General features: G+C 45.3%; 2 protein-coding genes across 2 annotated transcripts in view; both read left to right on the forward strand.

The window, feature by feature from the left end:
- Positions 1-6,861, forward strand: part of LOC141106628 (uncharacterized) — an 85,762-nt gene extending 78,901 nt beyond the window's left edge. Inside the window, exon 6 of the mRNA XM_073597560.1 lies at positions 5,847-6,861. Within this exon, the coding sequence (XP_073453661.1) occupies positions 5,847-6,638 (792 nt within the window). The 3' untranslated portion in view covers positions 6,639-6,861. The remainder of the gene's footprint in view (positions 1-5,846) is intronic.
- Positions 6,862-9,511: 2,650 nt separating this feature from the next.
- LOC141106586 (uncharacterized) lies at positions 9,512-18,263 on the forward strand. Its single transcript, XM_073597480.1, has 7 exons — positions 9,512-9,639; positions 12,676-12,787; positions 12,916-13,101; positions 13,233-13,299; positions 13,421-13,518; positions 13,642-13,750; positions 15,302-18,263. The coding sequence occupies exons 2-7, from the start codon at positions 12,698-12,700 to the stop codon at positions 16,747-16,749; spliced, it is 1,998 nt and encodes a 665-aa protein (XP_073453581.1). The 5' UTR covers positions 9,512-9,639; positions 12,676-12,697; the 3' UTR covers positions 16,750-18,263.
- Positions 18,264-21,156: the final 2,893 nt, after the last annotated feature.

Below are 21,156 nucleotides of genomic sequence, written 5' to 3' on the forward strand. Positions count from 1 at the left end.
AAGGCCACTTTCTATCTTTCAAGCACTTGGAGCTGTCTGGTGTGCGGTGTTCACCTAGAATCTTTCATACTGCATTCCATTAGCATACATGCCTCCACATATTTTTTGTGGGATTTATGGAGCCACGCCATCAGCACTTCTTGGAGCAGTGCTTCACTAAGCATATACCAGGTAGGGGGCAGGCAAAATGCGTCAGTTGGCGTGGCCCCCGCCTCTGGGGCTTAGTCCTATATGACTAAGCCCAGTGGGTGGGCCGAAATGCATCGAGGGGGGCATAGCCTATTGGGAGGAGCTGGGACTGAGGCTGGTTTCTATCTCTCAAGCACTTGGAGATGTCTGGTGTGTGGTCTTCACCTAGAATCTCTAAGGTTGTATTTTGCAACTTAGGCTACACCTCCTTTTGGGGCCTGGGAGCCTCGATCAGTGCAGGGCTGGGAAGGGTAGGGAGGACCTTAGCTGGGGGACAGGAGCTGTAAATAAAGTGAATATTTAAGCCAACTGGAGTGCAGACCATAACATCATCTGAGGCTTGGTGGACCTCCATAGCACACTAAGTGGGAAGGATCGGAAATATAGTTGTGTTGAATTAGGAAATGGCTTGGACCGGATCACCTGCAGGGTGGGCCTGGATCAAAAACCTCTAGGCAAGTAAACTAATCCCTCTGTATGCAAATTAGGACTTAAAAGAAAAAAAAAAGAAACTGAAGACTGTGCTTAAAATAGGCAAGTAGAGAACAAAGAACTAGTCCCCAGTATTGCCTTTGACCAGCTTATCTGCCCCCAATTACCAAGCCTTATTCTGCAATGTGCCTACGTATGGAGGCCACCATCTTGGTAGAGATGTACAGCTTTGAGGCAGGCACCCTCACATCTAAGGAAGGGCACCGCTTAGGCATTAATGATTCTAAATTTTCCCTATACAGTAACATACACTATATTGTCAAAAGTATTGGGACGCCTGCCTTTACACGCACGTGAACTTTAATGTCATCCCAGTCTTAGTCCGTAGGGTTCAATATTGAGAGCAGCTATAACAACTTCAACTCTTCTGGGAAGGCCGTCCACAAGGTTTAGGAGTGTGTCTATGGGAATGTTTGACCATTCTTCCAGAAGCGCATTTGTGAGGTCAGGCACTGATGTTGGACAAGAAGGCCTGGCTCGCAGTCTCCGTTTGAATTCATCCCAAAGGTGTTCTATCGGGTTGAGGTCAGGCCAGTCAAGTTCCTCCACCCCAAACTCGCTCATCATGTCTTTATGGACCTCGCTTTGTACACTGGTGCGCAGTCACGTTGGAACAGGAAGGGGACTTCCCCAAACTGTTCCCACAAAGTTGGGAGCATGAAATTGTCCAAAATGTCTTGTTATGCTGAAGTCTTAGGAGTTCCCTTCACTGGAACTAAGGGGCCAACCCCTGAAAAACAACCCCCCACCATAATCCTACCTCCACCAAATGATTTGGACCAGTGCTCAAAGCAAGGTCCATAAAGACATGGTTGAGCGAGTTTGGGGTGGAGGAACTTGACTGGCCTGCACAGAGTACTGACCTCAACCCGATAGAACACCTTCCTAAACATACTCCTAAACCTTGTGGACGGCCTTCCCAGAAGAGTTGAAGCTGTTATAGCTGCAAAGGGTGGGCCAACTCAATATTGAACCCTACGGACTAAGACTGGGATGCCATTAAAGCTCATGTGCGTGTAAAGGCAGGCGTCCCAATACTTTTGACAATATAGTGTAGCGGATCTTTACTTTTTGAATTCAGTTCCACTTTAAATGGACTGTTACTTTACCCATTCAAGCCCAATCCCCGACCCACTTATACTTTGCAGTGCTGCCCCACCACTTCTTCCACTGTCACAGCTGTCACAAAAATACCAGTTGCTTCCAGCAATGGAGGACCATGTGGCCTCTTCCCATGATGCAGTGCTTGTACCCAGCAGCCAGTCAATGTCACTGGATGGGGAACATGACAGAGCCTCTTTAATTTTTAACAAAGAAAACAAGCACTGCTCCAGGTTGGTCTACTGATCCACCACTGCTAACACACTAGTAGGTGCTGGCCCAGCTCACATGCATTCTTTTCGCAAGAGAAAAAAACTAAATTCGGGTCGGCCGCCCATTTGAAATCACCTTTATTGTAGATTCTTCAGTATAAAATGACATCACCGCAAATAGAGAAGGGGAGAATAGCATTCAGCAGCTAACGCGTTTCACATCTATTCATAACTGGGACAGCTTTGAATAGGGGTGAAACGCGTTAGTGGTTGCATGCTGTTCTTCCCTACTCTTTTTGTGGTGATGTTGCTTTACTGAAAATTCTACAATAAAGGTAATTCCAGATGTGCGGCCAACCAAGATACCTTTTTTTTTTCTCTTCTTAATTTTTCCTCATTTAACTATCCACATGAAGACCAGGCCTTTTCTGGCACTTTTTGTTGTTTGTTTTTTTTGGTTGAACTGGATGGACTTTTGTCTTTTTTCCACTATCTAAGTAAAAATCTGTATTTTTGGTAACATATAAAAGATGATGTCACTCCGAGTAAATAGATACCTAACATGTCACGCTTTGCGCACGCTCGTGGAATGGTGACAAACTACAATACTTAAATCTCCATAAACGACGTTTCAAAAATATTTACAGGTTACCTGTTTACACTGAGTTACAGAGGAGGTCTAGCGCTAGAATTATCGCTTTTGCTCTAACGTTTGTGGCAATACCGCACATGTGCGGTGCAAACATTATTTACATATTACTTATGTATGCATTCATGTAGGGATGGGGGCACTTTTAAAAAAAAAAATTACACTGTTCCTTTAATTATTATTATTATTTTTTATACTGTCCCTTTCTTTTTTTTTTTTTTTTTTTACACTGTCCCTTTAATTTAATTTAATTTTATTTTTTACACTGTCCCTTTTATTTATTTATTTTTTTTTTTCTACGCAGTCCCTTTAATTTTATTTTATTTTTTTTAAACTGCCACTTTAATTTTTATTTTTATTTATTTTTTTTTTTTTACACTCCTTTTTTTTTTCTTTTTTAATCACTTTTATTCCTATTACAAGGAATGTAAACATCCCTTGTAATAGAACTGAGGGATGACAGGTCCTCTTTATGGAGAGATCTGGGGTCAATAAGACCCCAAATCTCTCCTCTACCTTTAAAAGCAAAAGATCAAAAAAAAAAATAGTTTAGACCGGAAGTGACATCATGACGTTGCACTGGTACTCCAAGATCAGAGAGGTAATCAGAGACTATCTGGTCTCTGTTCACCTCTATGGGCAGCCACGCGAACCATCAGATTGTTTCCCGGACTTGCTGGTAAGAACAAGTGGCAGGGGTGGGAGGGAAGGGGGGTACGGTCGCTGCTTCTGAAAGTGATCCAGCGGCTAATTAGCCACTTGGACCAATTTCATGAGAAAGACAATCTCTGGCTGAAAAAAAAAAAATACCGGGGTAATGGCCGATCGCTTCAGTCGAAAACCACTTGCAAACCGCAGCATATATATATACAGTATCTCACAAAAGTGAGTACACCCCTCACATTTTTGTAAATATTTTATTCTATCTTTTCATGTGACAACACTGAAGAAATGACACTTTGCTACAATGTAAAGTAGTGAGTGTACAGCTTGTATAACAGTGTAAATTTGCTGTCCCCTCAAAATAACTCAACACGCAGCCATTAATGTCTAAACCACTGGCAACAAAAGTGAGTACACCCCTAAGTGAAAATGTCCAAATTGTGCCCAATTAGCCATTTTCCCTCCCTGGTGTCATGTGACTCGTTAGTGTTACAAGGTCTCAGGTGTGAATGGGGAGCAGGTGTGATAAATTTGGTATTATCGCTCTCACTCTCTCATACTGGTCACTGGAAGTTCAACATGACACCTCATGGAAAAGAACTCTCTGAGGATCTGAAAAAAAGAATTGTTGCTCTACATAAAGAGGGTCTAGGCTATAAGAAGATTGCCAAGACCCTGAAACTGAGCTGCAGCACGGTGGCCAAGACCATACAGCGGTTTAACAGGACAGGTTCCAATCAGAACAGGCCTCGCCATGGTCGACCAAAGAGGTTGAGTGCACGTGATCAGTGTCATATCCAGAGGTTGTCTTTGGAAAATAGACGTATGAGTGCTGCCAGCATTGCTGCAGAGGTTGAAGGGGTGGGGGGTCAGCCTGTCAGTGCTCAGACCATACACCGCACACTGCATCAAATTGGTCTGCATGGCTGTCGTCCCAGAAGGAAGCCTCTTCTAAAGATGATGCACAAGAAAGCCCGCAAACTGTTTGCTGAAGACAAGCAGACTAAGGACGTGGATTACTGGATCCATGTCCTGTGGTCTGATGAGACCAAGATAAACGTATTTGGTTGAGATGGTGACAAGCGTGTGTGGCGGCAACCAGGTGAGGAGTACAAAGACAAGTGTGTCTTGCCTACAGTCAAGCATGGTGGTGGGAGTGTCATTCTCTGGGGCTGCATGAGTGCTGCCGGCACTGGGGAGCTACAGTTCATTGAGGGAACCATGAATGCCAACATGTACTGTGACATACTGAAGCAGAGCATGATCCCCTCCCTTTGGAGACTGGGCTGCAGGGCAGTATTCCAACATGATAACGACCCCAAACACGACAAGACAACCACTGCCTTGCTAAAGAAGCTGAGGGTAAAGGTGATGGACTGGCCAAGCATGTCTCCAGACCTAAACCCTATTAAGCATCTGTGGGGCATCCTCAAATGGAAGGTGGAGGAGCGCAAGGTCTCTAACATCCACCAGCTCCGTGATGTCATCATGGAGGAGTGGAAAAGAACTCCAGTGGCAACCTGTGAAGCTCTGGTGAAGTCCATGCCCAGGAGGGTTAAGGAAGTGCGGAAATTAATGGTGGTCACACAAAATATTGACACTTTGGGCCCAATTTGGACATTTTCACTTAGGGGTGTACTCACTTTTGTTGCCAGCGGTTTAGACATTAATGGCTGTGTGTTGGGTTATTTTGAGGGGGCAGCGTATTTACACTGTTATACAAGCTGTACACTCACTACTTTACATTGTAGCAAAGTGTCATTTCTTCAGTGTTGTCACATGAAAAGATAGAAGAAAATATTTACAAGAATGTGAGGGGTGTACTCATTTTTGTGTGATACTGTATATACGTATTGTGTTCGGCAAGTGGCTATAGTGTGATTCTAACCCTTATATATTTATTTCCAACAGATGTGGACAAAGGCAAGCAGAAACAGCAATCATCCAGTGATGTTAAGCAGGAAGACAACCCCTTAGATGGGGACCTCAATGAAGAACTAGACTACACAATGGTCAAAATCAAGAGGGAGTCCGACTCTGAAGAGGACCTGTCGGGTAGTTACTTGCCTGGCGATGTTAAGGTCCCAGAGGCTGAGGGCCCTAAGTTGTTTGGTCATATTAAGGATGAGTCTAGTGAGGATGGTCATGAGACAAACTATTTATCTATCTGTATTAAAAAGGAATCGTTGACGGAAGATGAGGGGAATCCTTTACAACTCAATATACAAACAGTGACTTGGTCAGCTGATGCTGAAGAAGGTAGTGTATGGGAAGGAGCTAAAAATTCCTCCTCAGCCCAGGAAACAAAGACCTTCAACTGTGACGGGTGCAAGAAAAGCTTCGGCAGTAGCTCCGACCTCCTCAAACACCAGCTGGTGTACAAAGGGCCTCACTCTCTGATCTGTTTGGAGTGTGGGAAGTGTTTCGCCAAAAAAGCACAGCTGGTGAAACATCAGCGTATCCACACCAGGCCCAAGCCCTTCACGTGCCCCGAGTGCAAGAAGTCCTTCCCTCTGAAGTCACTTCTGATAACGCACCAGCGCGTTCACACAGGGGAGAAACCGTACTCGTGCGGGGACTGTGACAAATGTTTTGCCCAGCAGTCGTCGCTCATCAAACACGTGAGGACTCACTCGGGGGAGAAGCCGTACAGCTGCTATACTTGCGGGAAGAGCTTTACCAGCAGTACCAACCTCATTCTACACCACCGTACGCACACAGGAGAAAAGCCCTTTGTGTGCCAGGACTGCGGGAAGGGTTTTGGGCAGAAGTCGCTCCTCGTCATCCATCAGAGGTCCCACACGGGGGAGAAGCCTTATTCCTGTCCCATCTGCAGCAAGTATTTCACCAGCAAGTCTCCCTTCGTCCGGCACCAGCGCATTCACACGGGCGAGAAGCCTTTCTCTTGCCCGGAATGCGGGAAGTGCTTCAACCAGAATTCGCTGCTCGTCAAGCACCAGCGCATTCACACGGGAGAGAAACCGTTCCTTTGTTCCGAATGCGGGAAATGCTTCGCCCAGAAGACTTCCCTGGGCAAACACCGGCGGACTCATTCTGGGGAGAAGCCCTACATGTGCTGCGAGTGCGGGAAGAGCTTTGCCCGCAGCACGCACCTCACCGTTCACCAGAGAATCCATTCTGGAGAGAAGCCTTTTTCCTGTTCACAGTGTGGGAGATCCTTCAACCAGAAGTCGGTGCTGATCAGCCACCAGAGGACCCACACCGGAGAACGACCCTTTTCTTGTTCCGAATGTGGGAAATGCTTTTCCCGCAGCACCCACCTCCATATACACCAGAAAGCCCACTTATTAGAGACCTCGCTCATCAAGTGAGAGACTTACACGGCCGATGAACCAAATCCCATATCACTAGCTAAAGTCAAAGAATAACCAAATTCATCACAGTAGACATATAAAGAGACTGTTGATCCCTAAGAAGATGAAGAAAAATCACATTTTAGGTGTCCTATTTGTGAGAACGTTGTTCCGCTGGGTAGTTACATCAATAATGCTGTATATGACACATCTGAGTATTTAATTAAAAACATACAATTAATGTATTCATTCTTATTTAATAAAAAAAAATGTTATGCAGGAAGACTTTATTTATGTTCTGTCCCCCTAAACACACACACCGCAAGAGTTAAATGCTCATTAAATCTCGGGATACAGGGAGAAGAGATAATACCTACCGTAGTCCGAGCTCCTACAGGCTCCCTCTATCCATACAACTGCTCCCATGAAGCTTCTTCTCTAAGGTGCTCCTGGCTGCGGTCACACGCCTACCTCCTCCACTTACAATGAAGGGTTATTTGCTTCCATCCGTGTGTGCTAGAAGAATATAGTCCACATATAATGAAGGGTTATTTGTTTCCATCCTTGTGTGCTACAAGAATTAGGTCCACATGTAATGAAGGGTTATTTGCTTCAACCTTGTGTACTAGAAGAATTAAGTCAACATGTAATGAAGGTTCCATCCATGTGTGCTACAAGAATTAAGTCCACATATAATGAAGGATTATTTGCTTCCATCCTTGTGTCCTAGAAGAATTAAGTCCACATATAATGAAGGGTTATTTGCTTCCATCCTTGTATGCTACAAGAATTAGGTCCACATGTAATGAAGGGTTATTTGCTTCCATCCATGTGTGCTACAAGAATTACGTCCACATATAATGAAGGGTTATTTGCTTCCATCCTTGTGTGCTGGAAGAATTAAGTCTACATATAATGAAGGGTTATTTGCTGCCATCCTTGTATGCTACAAGAATTAGGTCCACATGTAATGAAGGGTTATTTGCTTCCATCCATGTGTGCTACAAGAATTAAGTCCACATATAATGAAGGGTTATTTGCTTCCATCCTTGTGTGCTGGAAGAATTAAGTCTACATATAATGAAGGGTTACTTGCTGCCATCCTTGTATGCTACAAGAATTAGGTCCACATGTAATGAAGGGTTATTTGCTTCCATCCATGTGTGCTACAAGAATTACGTCCACATACAATGAAGGGTTATTTGCTTCCATCCTTGTGTGCTGGAAGAATTAAGTCTACATATAATGAAGGGTTATTTGCTGCCATCCATGTATGCTACAAGAATTAAGTCCACATATAATGAAGGATGATTTGCTTCCATCCTTGTGTACTAGAAGAATTAAGTCCATATATAATGAAGGGTTATTTGCTTCTATCCTTGTGTGTTACAAGAATTAGGTCCACATATAATGAAGGGTTATTTGTTTCCATCCTTGTGTACTAGAAGAATTAAGTCAAGTACCCATATAATGAAGGGTTATTTGCCCTGCTTTGTAAATGATGATACCACCAACCACTCAGAGCAGAGGAGAGCAGCGGTTAGCACCAGAGCGGGGTGTAAGGTAATTAGTGCATCCTCCTCAGTTTCCCCTAGATCCAGCGAGCATTTAACCCTTGCAATGTCTTGGGCCCCACTGTAAAGTTTTATGTCTTCTCTTTCCCTGAGTTTGGCTGTATGATAGATGATGCACCTGGCCCAGATTGCTTCCATCCTTGTGTTCTAAAAGAATTAAGTCCACATATAATAACGGGTTATAACAAACCCCTGCATTGTAAGTGATGATGCCAAGGGACCCCAGCCATGAGTGGAGGAACGCAGAGGTTAGTGCCCGAGCCGTGTGCAAGGTAAGTATTACACCCTCCTCAGCTCTCCCTAAACCTAATAAATACTTAACTCCTGCAGTGCCTTGGTCCCCACTGCAGGGTTTTACGGTTTCCCCAGTTGGGATTTACAATAGATAAAGCACCTGACCTAGATGGCTTCCATCCTTGTGGGCTAGAAGAATTAAAGTGGAAGTCCACCCTAACACTAAAATCGCTACATCTACAAACATCCAGGGTCTAACACTAACCTATTGTATCCCTGTAAAGAAGAAATCGCTATGCATACCCTTTTTGAAGCCGATCGATGTCTCCAGAGGCGGAAGCTCTGCAGAGGACACAGCCGATAGTGTTATTTTGTTGTCGGTGTGGGGGCCACTAGAGATCGGTTCTAGAATTGCATATATGTAATATAAATGAAGGAAATATGGAACAGCAATGACCTAAAAAAAACTTCAAGGTAAGCACTGCAATAATTCAAAGTCTAGCTGGGTCTGCTTCCCCTTTAAGAGTAATGTCTTCTTAGGTAATAGTATTTTTAATGAAAATGAAATATAACAATATTATAATTCATTAGTAAACTCGGCTATGCCCTAAAAAATGTAAATATGTTCCCACTCCAAAAAGTGCAGTGCCAGGAACTTCGATGTCTCCTTTATCCTCACACCACTTCCTGGTTGTGCGTTCCACCTGGCTGAAATATTCCGCACGCTACTTTCTTGTTGTGCGTTCCACCTAGCCGGAAGACTCCGCACGCTACTTCCTCGCTTTGCGTTCCACCCAATAGCAACCACCTGCCCACTCTTGGCAATAGAGCCCTCACACAGCAGAGGTAGCCCAGCGCTGCGGCCATTTTGTTGTAGCTCACAACATTTCACGTAAATTAAAGATATTCTCACATAAAATGTGTTACTTTAGAACGGTATATGCGTAATTATTATCAGAGTATTCATATTATTAGTAGGCTGTACGACTATGGCAGTCATTTTGTTGTAGTCCAACTAGTAGTCGTCAAAGGATGCTGTTTTGCCTGGATGCAGGACTACAGCTCCCAGAGTTCCCTAACATTGCCTTCTTGCTCTGTCCTTCCCAGAATCCCCTGCACCTCCAGTGGTCCCCTCCTCTGATGCAGTCAAAGATATCTTTTTATTTAAAGGACTGATGTGCTTGCTTTGTGTTCTGCCAATCCTGGAAGAGGTAATGTACTTCTTTTATATGATTGCTATGATAAAACTTTAAAAGCTGACCTTTGCCACTGGGGTTTGTTGTCAGAGGCAGGTGGACAGATATGCAGTTCGACCGATGAAGCAGGTCTGATTGTTTTCACGCTTTCTGACCCAATAAGTTTGGAGGGTGTCAAACTGGTGGCCCTCCAGCTGTTGTGGAACTACAAGTTCCATCATGCCTGTGGGAGTCATGCTTGTAACTTCTATAGTTGCAATGCCTCATGGGACTTGTAGTCCCGCAATATCTGGAGGGCCGCCAGGCGACGGACAGAACAACTTAAAAAAACCTCCAAGCCCCAGCGCTTCCTGAAAATCGGCCACATATATGCATAGGTAGGCGATTTTGGAAATTCCGAATCGCCTGGGAAGGTTCCAAGTCCTCTTGGTGAGAGATGGATGACTGTGAGGGATGAGCTGATGAAGAAAGTAGAAGTTCAGTTTATTGGGTGGAGGCAGGATAGGTCCTCCTGAAGAGAAGAGCTTTTGGGGATAGTCTAAAGGTGAAAAGAGTAGAAGAAAGCCAGACAGATTCGAGTAGGGTGTTCCAGAAGATAAGAGAGGCTCCGGAAAAGTCCTGGAGGTGAGCACGGGGGGAGATGATGAACGAGGTAAAAAAGGAGGCAGTCTTGGGAAGGAGTGGAGAGAACTGTTTGGGTGATATTTTGAAGTGAGGTTGTTGTAGCCCAGGGTAGAGTAGAGATGTGGATGGGTTACAGAATTCCAAAGGATGGAAGAGGCTCTGGAGAAGTCCTGGAGGTGAGCATGGGAGGAGGTGATGACGGAGAGGAGGAAGTCTTGGGAAGGAGTGAAGAGGATAGTTTGCGTGATATTTTGATGTGAGGTTGGGGATGTAGCGTGCGGCAGACACTAAGTGGCTGGTAAGTTGGTAAAGTCTGTCAGCAGAATGCATTGTAGATTTCTAACCCAATAAGGGCAGAACGATTTATAAAGCTCCAATTTAGGCGATTTGGAAATCCAAATCACTTGGGAAGGTTCCAATTCCTCTTGGTGGGAGAGGGATGACCTGATGGAGAAAGTAGAATTTCAGTTTATAGGGTGGAGGCAGGATAGGTCCCCCTGAAGAGATGAGCTTTTTGGGATTGTCTAAAGGTGGACAGAGTGGAAGACAGACGGACAGGTTGGAGTAGGGCGCTCCAAAGAATGACAGAGGCTGTGGAGAAGTCCTGGAAATGAGTGTGGGAGGAGGTGATCAAGGAGTTAGGGAGGGGAGGTATTGGGAAGGAGGGGAGGGTTTGGGTCATATTTTGAGGTGAGGTTGAGGATGTAGCTTGGGACAGAGTTGTGGATGAGTTAGAGAATTCCAGAGGATGAAAGAGGCTCTGGAGAAGTCCTGGAGGTAAGCTTCAGAGGAGATAATGAGGGAGCTAGAGAGGAGAAAGTCTTGAGAGGAGTAGAGAGTACAGTTTGGGTGATGTTTAGAGAGAAGGTCGAGAATGTCATTGACGGTGGACACTAAGTGGTTGGTAAGGTGGAAGATTCTGTCATGGTAGATTTCTGAACCAATAAGTGATGGACAAAACAATTTATAAACCGCCATTCCCCAGCGCTTCCTGAAAATCAGCCACATATATGCGTAGGTAGGCAATTTGGAAATCTAAATCACCTGGGAAGGTTCCAAGTCCTCTCGGTGAGGAATGGATGACTGAGGGATAAGCTGATGGAGGATGTAGAAGTTCAATATATTGGGTGGAGGCGGAATAGGTCCTTCTGAAGAGATGAGTTTATGGGGATTGTCTAAAGGCTGAAAGAGTAGAAGGCAAACAGACATATTGGGGTAAGGAGTTCCTGAGTATGGGAGAGGCTCTGGAGAAGTCCTGGAAATGAGTATGAGAGGAGGTGATAAGGGAGCTACAGAGGAGGAGGTCTTGGGAAGGAGCAGAGAGGATGGTTTGGGTCATATTTTGAAGTGAGATTGATGATGTAGCCCAGGACAGAGTTGTGGATGGGTTAGACTATCCCAGAGGATGAAGAGACTCTGAACAAGTCCTAGAGGTGAGCTTCAGAGGAGGTAATGAGGGAGCTAGAGAGAAGAATGTCTTGATAGGAGAGTTTGGGTGATGTTTTGAGATGAGCTTAGGGATGTAGCTTGGGGCAGAAATGTGATTGGGTAGAGAGCTCCAGAGGACAAGAGAGTCTCTAAAGAAGTCCTGGAGGCAAGCTTGGGAGGAGTTCATGAGGGAGCTAGAGAGCAGAAGGTGTAGGGAGGAATGCAGAGGACAGTTTGATAGGTATTTTGAGACAATGTTATTGATATAGCTAAAGGAAGAGTTGTGCGAGCAGAAGCCAATGGAGAGATTGGCAGAGAAGGGTGGCAGACACTATGTGGTTTGTAAGGCGGAAGAGTCTGTCAGCTGAATTCATAATAGACTGAAGAAGGGATAGCCTGTGTAGTGGGCGCACTGATTCCTACTGTATTAAAGTGTATTGTATTTGTACTGTCTACCCTCAAGTTGTAAAGCGCTGCGTAAACTGTTGGCGCTATATAAATCCTTTATAATAATAATAATGTAATCCAACGAGGAGGGAGTTGCAATAGGACAGAAGAGGTTAAAGTCCAGGATTATACCTAGCACCCTCGAAAGGGTGGGACAGAGGGACTTATAGTTGTGCTATTGATATTGATGTAGAGATTACGGGAGAAGGCAAAATTATGAGCTCAGCTTTAGAAAGTTTTGAAATATTGAGTTTAAGGAAGTGGTGTGACATCCATACTGATAGGTCAGTTAGTAAATTAGTGAGGGAGATGGGGTTGAGCAGAGGAGCAGAGAGATAGGTTTTAACATGATGGTGTCCGTTGATCGGTTTCTGTAAATACCTAGAAAAGTTGTCTTTTGCCCAAGAAGTATTTGTGTGTTGAGTTTGTCCTTTTGAAACTGCGAGCATTTATATCTTCAGGCTCCAAACTTTGGTCCTAGTCAGGGACTCCTCTGTTGATGCCTTTGAGACCATTTTACACCTTGTATGGTATGTATGGTTCTCTTTGTAGAGTCCTTTGGAACCGTGTGTTCATGGTGCTCGTGATGGATGAGGATCAGAGGCACGTGACTGAGAAGATATTAAACCTTACTCTGGAGATCATCTACCTTCTGACAGGAGAGGTGAGGAGGATTCTGGGAAGTCACATGACATCACTCTTATCTCTATTAATAAAACACAGACCTGATCGGAGAGGTGAGGAGGATTCTGGGAGGTCACATGTTATCACTCTTATCTGTATTCAAAAAAGGTCTTCAGACTGGTGAGGGAGACATCTGATGAGTACATGTCACAGAACAACCATCCCTGTGTGTCAGGAAGATGGAGACAGAGCCAGAACCACATTATGGAGCCACCATCTCCATCCATATTACTTGGGAATAACAAGAAGATTCTAGAAGTTATTAATATAATCACTAAGCTGCTGACAGAGGAGGTGAGTGATTCCCGGGAATTCTGGGACATTATCCAGTAACAGACAAGAGATGTGTCTGGATGGTGACTGTATCATTGTGTGTGTCAGGTTCCTATAAGGTGTCAGGATGTCACTGTCTATTTTGCTCATAGGAATGGAAGAATTTGGAGGAACAGACGGACGCCATGATGGAGAACGAGCCACCCGTCACTTCACCGGGTAAGAGGAAACTTTAATTTCTTGTAAATGAGAGAAGAGTACTGAAGATCCACCTAGATCCCCCATCATCTGATAAACACATAGAAACAATGTATTCAGTCAGTGTGTGCGTTTCCGACAGATGGATCCAGTAATGGGAACCCACCAGAGAGATGTCCCCATCCTCTGTATTCCCGGAATTCCACACAGGAAGGTCACACCATCCCTCACCATGAACAGGTAGGTGGCACTGAGGGTCTCCAGTGAAGTGCACTGTATGATCTGGAGAGAAGGCTTTTGGATCTTATAATCTGATTCTCCTTTTTGAATGTTATGTTATGAAATGTCCTGTCCATCATGCAGGAAGAAAACCTGATCAATATCAAAGTTGAGATGAAAGAGGAAGCAGAAGATGGGGAGATCACACCTGTGATGGTGAAGGAGGAGGAATTCCCAACAGAAATCAGCACAGGTGAGCAATAAACATGCAGATAACATTCTCCCGTCCCATATATCTGGGAGGAAGTGGGGGGGAAAGCCTCAGAACCTACCAGCAGCTAGTGGTGCCTGGCTCTCCTCCTATTATTTGGCTGATGGCTTGGCCAAGCACAGGCAGAGTCCAGATTCCAGACACGTAAATGGAGCAATGACTGACACTATCAGAGGTAATAGGTCTATGACCAGGGTAAGCACAGACAAGCTGAGTACAAAATCGGTCAAGACAATAAGGAGTGATAATCCAAGGCATGGGCAGCCAGACAGAAGTCAGAAACATACAGACTTCCCATCTAGGGCATCCTTTCTCAACCTTTTCAACACAGAGGAACCCGTGAAATAGCTTTCCGGCCTCAGGGAACCCCTCCTAAAACTGACTGTATCTACAACTCAGGATGCATTAGTGTGACGGTCAGTGGGAAGATTGCACCTTACACTTGTGGTCATTGGAAAGAATTACCCCCTTACTGATAGCTACAAAGATCAATGGTGTCAGTGGGAACTTGAAATGGAAACAGGTGTATGGACGCTTCCACCTTCATGCGTAACAGCTCCACCCATGCTCAGACTTCGAGGCTGCTGACATCTCTATATGGATCCACATGGATCACAGGAAAGATGGCTAGCACTCGGGATAGCATCCAAAAATAACCTTCCTTTATTGAAAAAGCATGTACAATAGCTGTAAAACAGCCAACGTGTTTAGGCTGTCAGGCCTTAATCAGACCTTAAAACCCGAGCCATGATTAAGGCCTGACGGCCGAAACACGTTGTCTGTTTTACAGCTATTGTACATGCTATTGCAATAAAGCAAGACTATTTTTGGATCTTATCCCGAGTGCCGACCATCTTTCCTGTGGTCAGTGGGAACTTACCTGAGAAGCAGAAGTTGCCCTTTTGCTCAAAGAACCCCTAGCAACCCCTGGAGGAACCCTAGTTGAGAAACCCTGTTCTAAGACATGCTTGAAGGTGTTGCCTTAGGGTCCTTTCACACGGGCTGTCCGATCAGGTCCGCCTGTCAGTTTTTCAGGCGGACCCGCTCGGATCCTCCAGTCTCCTCTGTGGGGTGGCGGATCCGCCATCCGATTCGATCCTGCCCTGCAAAAACCAGACGGATGGTGGTCCTATTTTCCATCCATCTGGCAGATCGGATAGGATCAGATGGAAACGGACAGGTGGTCCTTTCCATTCAATTTCTCCATAGAGGAGAGCGGCACTGTGTCCGTGTCTGCTCTGCACAGTGAGCAGAAACTAACCTGTCGTCCACCTGCTCAGCGGGGATCAGCAGAGCGATCCCCCCGCTGAACAAGCAGAATCCATAACACTGAAGCACCCGTGTGAAAGGCCCCTTACTTTATTGTCCATTAATGAAGACAGGTGTGCACCGCAGAGATCTCAGCTGCAGTGCTGGTAATAACCAGCAGATGGTGAAGGTTACAAGCTGAACTCTACACTGCTTATTTCCTTAAAACTTTTTTTTTTGCTAATGCACTCCACGATTTTTAACATTTATTTTACTCCCTGGCAGATGGACACTACATCAGGAGAACTTCAGAAGAAGATCTTTATTATAAAACAGAATATAGGGACAACAGACGTGAGGCCCCAGAAGAATGCCTCCTCTACTCAAATGTCCATCCAGTAAGTTGCTGTGAGAGTAGATCAACTGATCCCTCCAAGGAGGAAGCTTCTGCAGATGATCGTCTACACAGCATGGGTCAGGTTTTCCCCTGCTCCAAATGCGGTAACTGTTTCACCCAGAACGCAGAGCGCGTTCTCCACGAGGAACTCCACTTGGGTGAAAAAACGTTTCAGTGCCCCGAATGCCATAAATGCTTCTCGAACAAAGTGGCTCTTAACAGACATAAGAAACTTCACACTCCCAACAAGCCTTTCCAGTGCCAGGAGTGCGGCAAACAGTTCTTGTACAAATCGACCCTCCTACATCATCAGCTTTTGCACCAAGCCGAAAAGCCCTTCGCCTGCCAAGAGTGCGGGAGGAGCTTCATACAGAAGGCTGACCTTCTGGTGCACCAGAGGGTCCACACGGGAGAAAAGCCTTTCCAGTGCTCGGAATGCGGTCAAAGCTTTTCACAAAAATCCCAACTCACCCGACACGAGAGGTTTCACACGGGTGAAAAACCGTTCGCCTGTCAGGACTGCGATCGCAGCTTCAGAGACAAAAAGGACCTGACGGTCCATCGGAGGATCCACACGGGAGAGAAACCGTTTCAGTGCTCCGAGTGCGGACGGCGGTTTTCCCACAAACCACGGCTGGTACGCCATCAAAAGCTTCACTCCGGAGACAGGCCCTTCCCCTGTCCCGAGTGCGAGAAACGCTTCGTACAGAAAACGGACCTGGTCATCCACTTGCGAAGCCACACGGGCGAGAAGCCTTTCCCGTGCCCGGAATGCGATCGGTGCTTTGCCCAAAAATCCAAGCTCCTCCGCCACTGGAGGCTTCACACCATCGAGAAGCCTTTCTCCTGTTCAGAGTGCGGGAAATGCTTCACGGACGAGTCAATGCTCACCGTTCATGAGAAAGACCACCTGGAAGAAAAGCCATCTTCTGGGCCCAAGGGCGGAAAACTTTTTCAAAAACAGCCCAGACCTCGCTCCGACGACCAGTCCTACCCTTGCACCGAGTGCGAAAAGACGTTTCCATGCAAGGCCAGGCTTGTCCAACATCAGGTCTTTCACACGCGGGAGAGGCCCTACCCCTGCCCGGACTGTGGGAAATGCTTTCCATACAAGTCGTATCTCGTCCGGCACCGGAGAATCCACACCGGCGACAAGCCTTACCCATGCCCGGAGTGCGATCGGCGATTTGCTGAAAAAACCAAGCTTGTCCGCCATCTGAGACTTCATACGGGAGAGAGACCCTTTTTCTGTACCGAGTGTGGGAAAGGTTATACGCAGAAGCAGAGCCTCGTCCAACACCTGAGAAGTCACCAAGATGGAAGGTCCATGTCTTGACCAGAGCCTGGGAGAAGAGCTTGGTGGCACCTCATTAGAAGGGACCACATTTAAACAAAACAACGCATATGAAAGATGATAGCGTTGGTAACTTTAAGTATATGTGTGTATGTAGTGCTGATATTTTTTATCTGTATAAAAATACTCAACTTGTGTGGGGAAAAACAATACTTCTCTATGACGGGTCCATTTTGAAAAACGATCCAACATGTTGCACCCTTTTTTGGTTCCAAGTTCTTCCTTCACAGTAAAGCCCCTTGTAGCACAGCTGTTTGAGAAGTACCTGAGACTATATGATGGGCCAAAGTGGTCACATCTCATGGTTAGAGGAAAATAGTTCATCTAATAGGAACTAATGGCTCCCAATTGCCCCACTGAGCACATAGGTTTCTTTCTTCACCTACCCAACAACGATACAAAGTTCTCTAGAGGCAAGGTAAAGACCAAAAATTAAAAAAAAAGTGACTGGCCTTAGGTCAAACACAGAGATTAAACCAATCCTCCTACATAAGTTGTACCGGTTTATCTGCAGTCTTCTCTTCGCTACATCTGTTCAAAGTGCTGAATTTATAAAGCTTGCCTGAGAGTTCAGAAAAAAAAGGGGGTGGAGATCTGAAATTAAACTCTGCAGAGCTCAGTGAGGAGAACTCAGAGAGCTGATTGGAGAAAGGGATGCACCCCCCCTTCACACCGCTCACAGGAGCAGAGCTGAGGCTGTCAATCTGCTGAAGGTCCCTCCTCTGTCACCATTTTTCTCCTGGTGTCAGGAAACTGGCTCATGCTGATAGCAGAGGAACGAGGCAGCAGACGGAAGCTCTGGACTGAGACAAGCACACACTATAGAGGGATATGCTTTGTTCATATTTCATGTATGCGGTTTACAACCACTTTAAAGAGGAGCTCCAGCCCCCCCACGACAAAATTAAAAGTCAGCAGCTACACATACTGTAGCTGCTGACTTTTAATCACTTAGCGACCGGCCACTGTATATATACATCATTATTTGAAGGTGGATATCTCGGTAACGGCAGCAGCTGCTGCCACAACCGAGGTATCCATCTTTAGGGCCGGCGGTTCTGTTTACGATAATGGTGGTCTCTGCAGCAGATTCGCCATGAGATCACTGTTATCAGCGGCGGAAGAGGTGCCACCCCCCCTCCCGCGCCCTCCGCTGCTTACCGGAGCCGTCGGTAGCGGCGGAGGTGATCGGGACCTGTCACTTCCTCAGTATGGAGACAAGTGAGGCTAAGATGGCCCTCACCCGTCTCCATACCATAGGAGGGCAGAAGTGACGTCATAACGTCAGCTTTACCCATTTGTCATTTTTTTTTTGTAATGTTTCAAACAACAATTTATTTTTTTTACTTTCTTTGCATTTAAGTCCAAATATGAGATCTGAGGACTTTTTGACCCCAGATCTCATATTTAAGAGGACCTGTCATGCTTTTTTCTATTACAAGGGATGTTTACATTCCTTGTAATAGGAATAAAAGTGATCCAAATTTTTTATTTTTTTTTAAAACAGTGAAAAAATAAATAAAATAAAGTAAAATAAATAAGAAAAATTTTTTTTTTTAAAGCGCCCTGTCCCGCCGAGCTCGCGCGCAGAAGCGAACGCATACGTGAGTAGCGCCCGCATATGAAAACGGTGGTCAAACCACACATGTGAGGTATCGCCGCGACCGGTAGAGCGAGAGCAATAATTCTAGCCCTGGACCTCCTCTGTAACGCAAAACATGCAACCTGTAGAATTTTTCAATGTTGCCTATGGAGATTTTTAAGGGTAAAAGTTTGACGCCATTCCACGAGCGGGCGCAATTTTGAAGCGTGACACGTTGGGTATCAATTTACTTGGCTTAACATTATACTTCACAATATAAAAAAAAATTGGGCTAACTTTACTGTTGTCTTATTTTTTTATTCAAAAAAGTTAATTTTTTCCAAAAAAAGTGCGCTTATAAGACCGCTGCGCAAATACGGTGCAAAAAAAAAGTATTGCATTGACTGCCATTTTATTCTCTAGGGTGTTAGAAAAAAAAACAATATATAATGTTTGGGGGTTCTAAGTAATTTTCTAGCAAAAAAAAAACAGTTTTAAACATGTAAACACCTAAAATCCAAAACGAGACTGGGTCCTTAAGTGGTTACTATTAGGACACTTACCTGTCCTGGAATCCAGCGATGTCGGCACCCCAGCCAGTGTTTCCATCAGCTCCCGGGGTGCTGCTGCTGCCATTGCCTGTAAGGGAAACAGGCAGTGAAGCCCTGCGGCTTCACAGCCGGTTTCCTACTGCGCATGCGCGAAACGCTCTGCACTTTCTGAATTACCCAGAGGAGGGGGGCCAGACTTCCAAATGATCTCGCCTCAGCGAGATCCCCCCGGAAGAGGGGACAGGTACCTGTGAAAAACAGATACCTGCTCCCCCCTCCCCCTGAAAAGTGTCAAATGTGGGACCTCTGGGACACGTCACAGGTCTCAGAAGAAAGTGGGGTTGCGCATGCGCAGTGGGCACCTGGCTGAGAAGCCGCAAGCTGTCACAGCCAGGTGCCCACAGTTCAGATGACGGCGCCGGGGACAGGAGATGGAGGGAAGGGATGGCTTGGGTGAGGACATCGCTGGATCCTGGGACAGGTGAGTGTCAGTTTATTAAGTCAGCAGCTATAGTTTTTGTAGCTGCTGACTTTTAATAAACATAAAAATGAATGGAGCTCCTCCTTAAGGAAGTAAACAGTGTAACAATCAGTCTAGAATCTGCGCACGCACGCCTGAAACCTGGAAACATATGGGTGCTTCACTGTGCCTTGTAGGTAGTGCCCCTTCGCAGTATACAGCGCATCCAGAAAGTATTCACAGTGCTTCACTTTTTCCACATTTTGTTATGTTACAGCTTTATTCCAAAATGGATTAAATTCATTATTTTCATCAAAATTCTACAAACAATACTCCATAATGATAACGTGAAAGAAGTTTGTTTGAAATCTTTGCAAATTTATTAAAAATTAAAAACCAAAAAAATGCCATGTACAGAAGTATTCTCAGCCTTTGCCATGACACTCAGAATTGAGCTCAGGTGCATCCGGTTTCCACTGATCATCCTTTAGATGTTTCTGCAACTTGATTGGAGTCCACCTGTGGTAAATTCAGTTGATTGGACATGATTTGGAAAGGCACACACCTGTCTATAGAAGGTCCCACAGTTAACAGTGCATGTCAGAGCACAAACCAAGCCATGAAGTCCAAGGAATTGTCTGTAGACCTCAGAGACAGGTTTGTATGGAGGCACAGATCTTGGAAAGGGTACAGAAAAATTTCTGCAGCATTGAAGGTCCCAATGAGCGCAGTGGCCTCCATCATCCATAACGTTTGGAACCACCAGGACTCTTCCTAGAGCGGGCCGCCGGCTAAACTGAACAATCGACGTAGAAGGGCCTTAGTCTGGGAGGTGACCAGGAACCTCTTGGTCACTTTGACAGAGCTCAAGCGTTTCTCTGTGGAGAGAGGAGAACCTTCCAGAGGAACATCTATCTCTGCAGCACTCTGTAATGGAACCCGTCACACTCTGCTTGACTACTTCCGTCAGTACAGTACTTCCTCCAATCTGGACCTACAGATATTACAGCCGAATATTATAACCAAGAACCAGGGAAGACTAGCTCAGTTACAAACTGAAACATGGAATGTTTTATTGGACAGGAATACAGGCTTTTATACACCTGGTAAGGAGGTTCCCCCCTTCTGATCATATTACCCTAACAACACAAACTGTAAGCAGAAACATAAATTAACATGAGCTAATTAACTTGACATTTAACCAGCCTAGGTGACTCAGAGGTCGTCTCCCAGCTCACAAACTACAATACACATTATCATAAGTATAAACACAGAACTCCTTCACACAATAGCAGGAGACCACCAGTAGCCAACTAACCATCTCCTACATTGTACAGAGGCCAATGTGATCAGCTCTTTCAATTAACATGTATAGTTCAGAATCAAATAAACCAGGAATTGTTGTGTATATTTCCTGGGAGATATTGTGGATATATATTTCTGTTCCATAAAGTAGCTGCCCATCATTTTCTCACTCACCCTGTGCCCTTAATAGACACAGGGTGACTTAGACATAAGAGGGCATGGGGATCTGAAACAAAGGTTTCCCTTAACAAACCAGGGCCCATAGTGGGTAGGCAAGAGGCTAATATTCAATCCCCTCCAAAAGCCTCTGTCATTGTTGAGTCTGTTGCACACTCCACCAACCAGGCCTGCATGGTGGAGTGGCCAGACGGAAGCCACTCCTCAGTAAAAGACACATGACAGCCCACTTGGAGTTTGCCAAAAGGCACCTGAAGGACTCTCAGACCATGAGAAACAAAATTCTCTGGTTTGATGAAACAAAGCTTGGCCTG

Source organism: Aquarana catesbeiana, linkage group LG08 (genome assembly GCF_042186555.1).
Source record: "Aquarana catesbeiana isolate 2022-GZ linkage group LG08, ASM4218655v1, whole genome shotgun sequence".
NCBI lineage: Eukaryota > Metazoa > Chordata > Amphibia > Anura > Ranidae > Aquarana > Aquarana catesbeiana.

Excerpts from the sequence above, each read along its gene's own strand:
- LOC141106586 (XM_073597480.1), top strand. The coding sequence starts at position 12,698 with ATGGTGCTCGTGATGGATGAGGATCAGAGGCACGTGACTGAGAAGATA. Across the intron at positions 13,519-13,641 it reads CCATCCCTCACCATGAACAG|GAAGAAAACCTGATCAATAT; the intron begins GTAGGTGGCACT and ends TCCATCATGCAG. Across the intron at positions 13,751-15,301 it reads CCCAACAGAAATCAGCACAG|ATGGACACTACATCAGGAGA; the intron begins GTGAGCAATAAA and ends ACTCCCTGGCAG.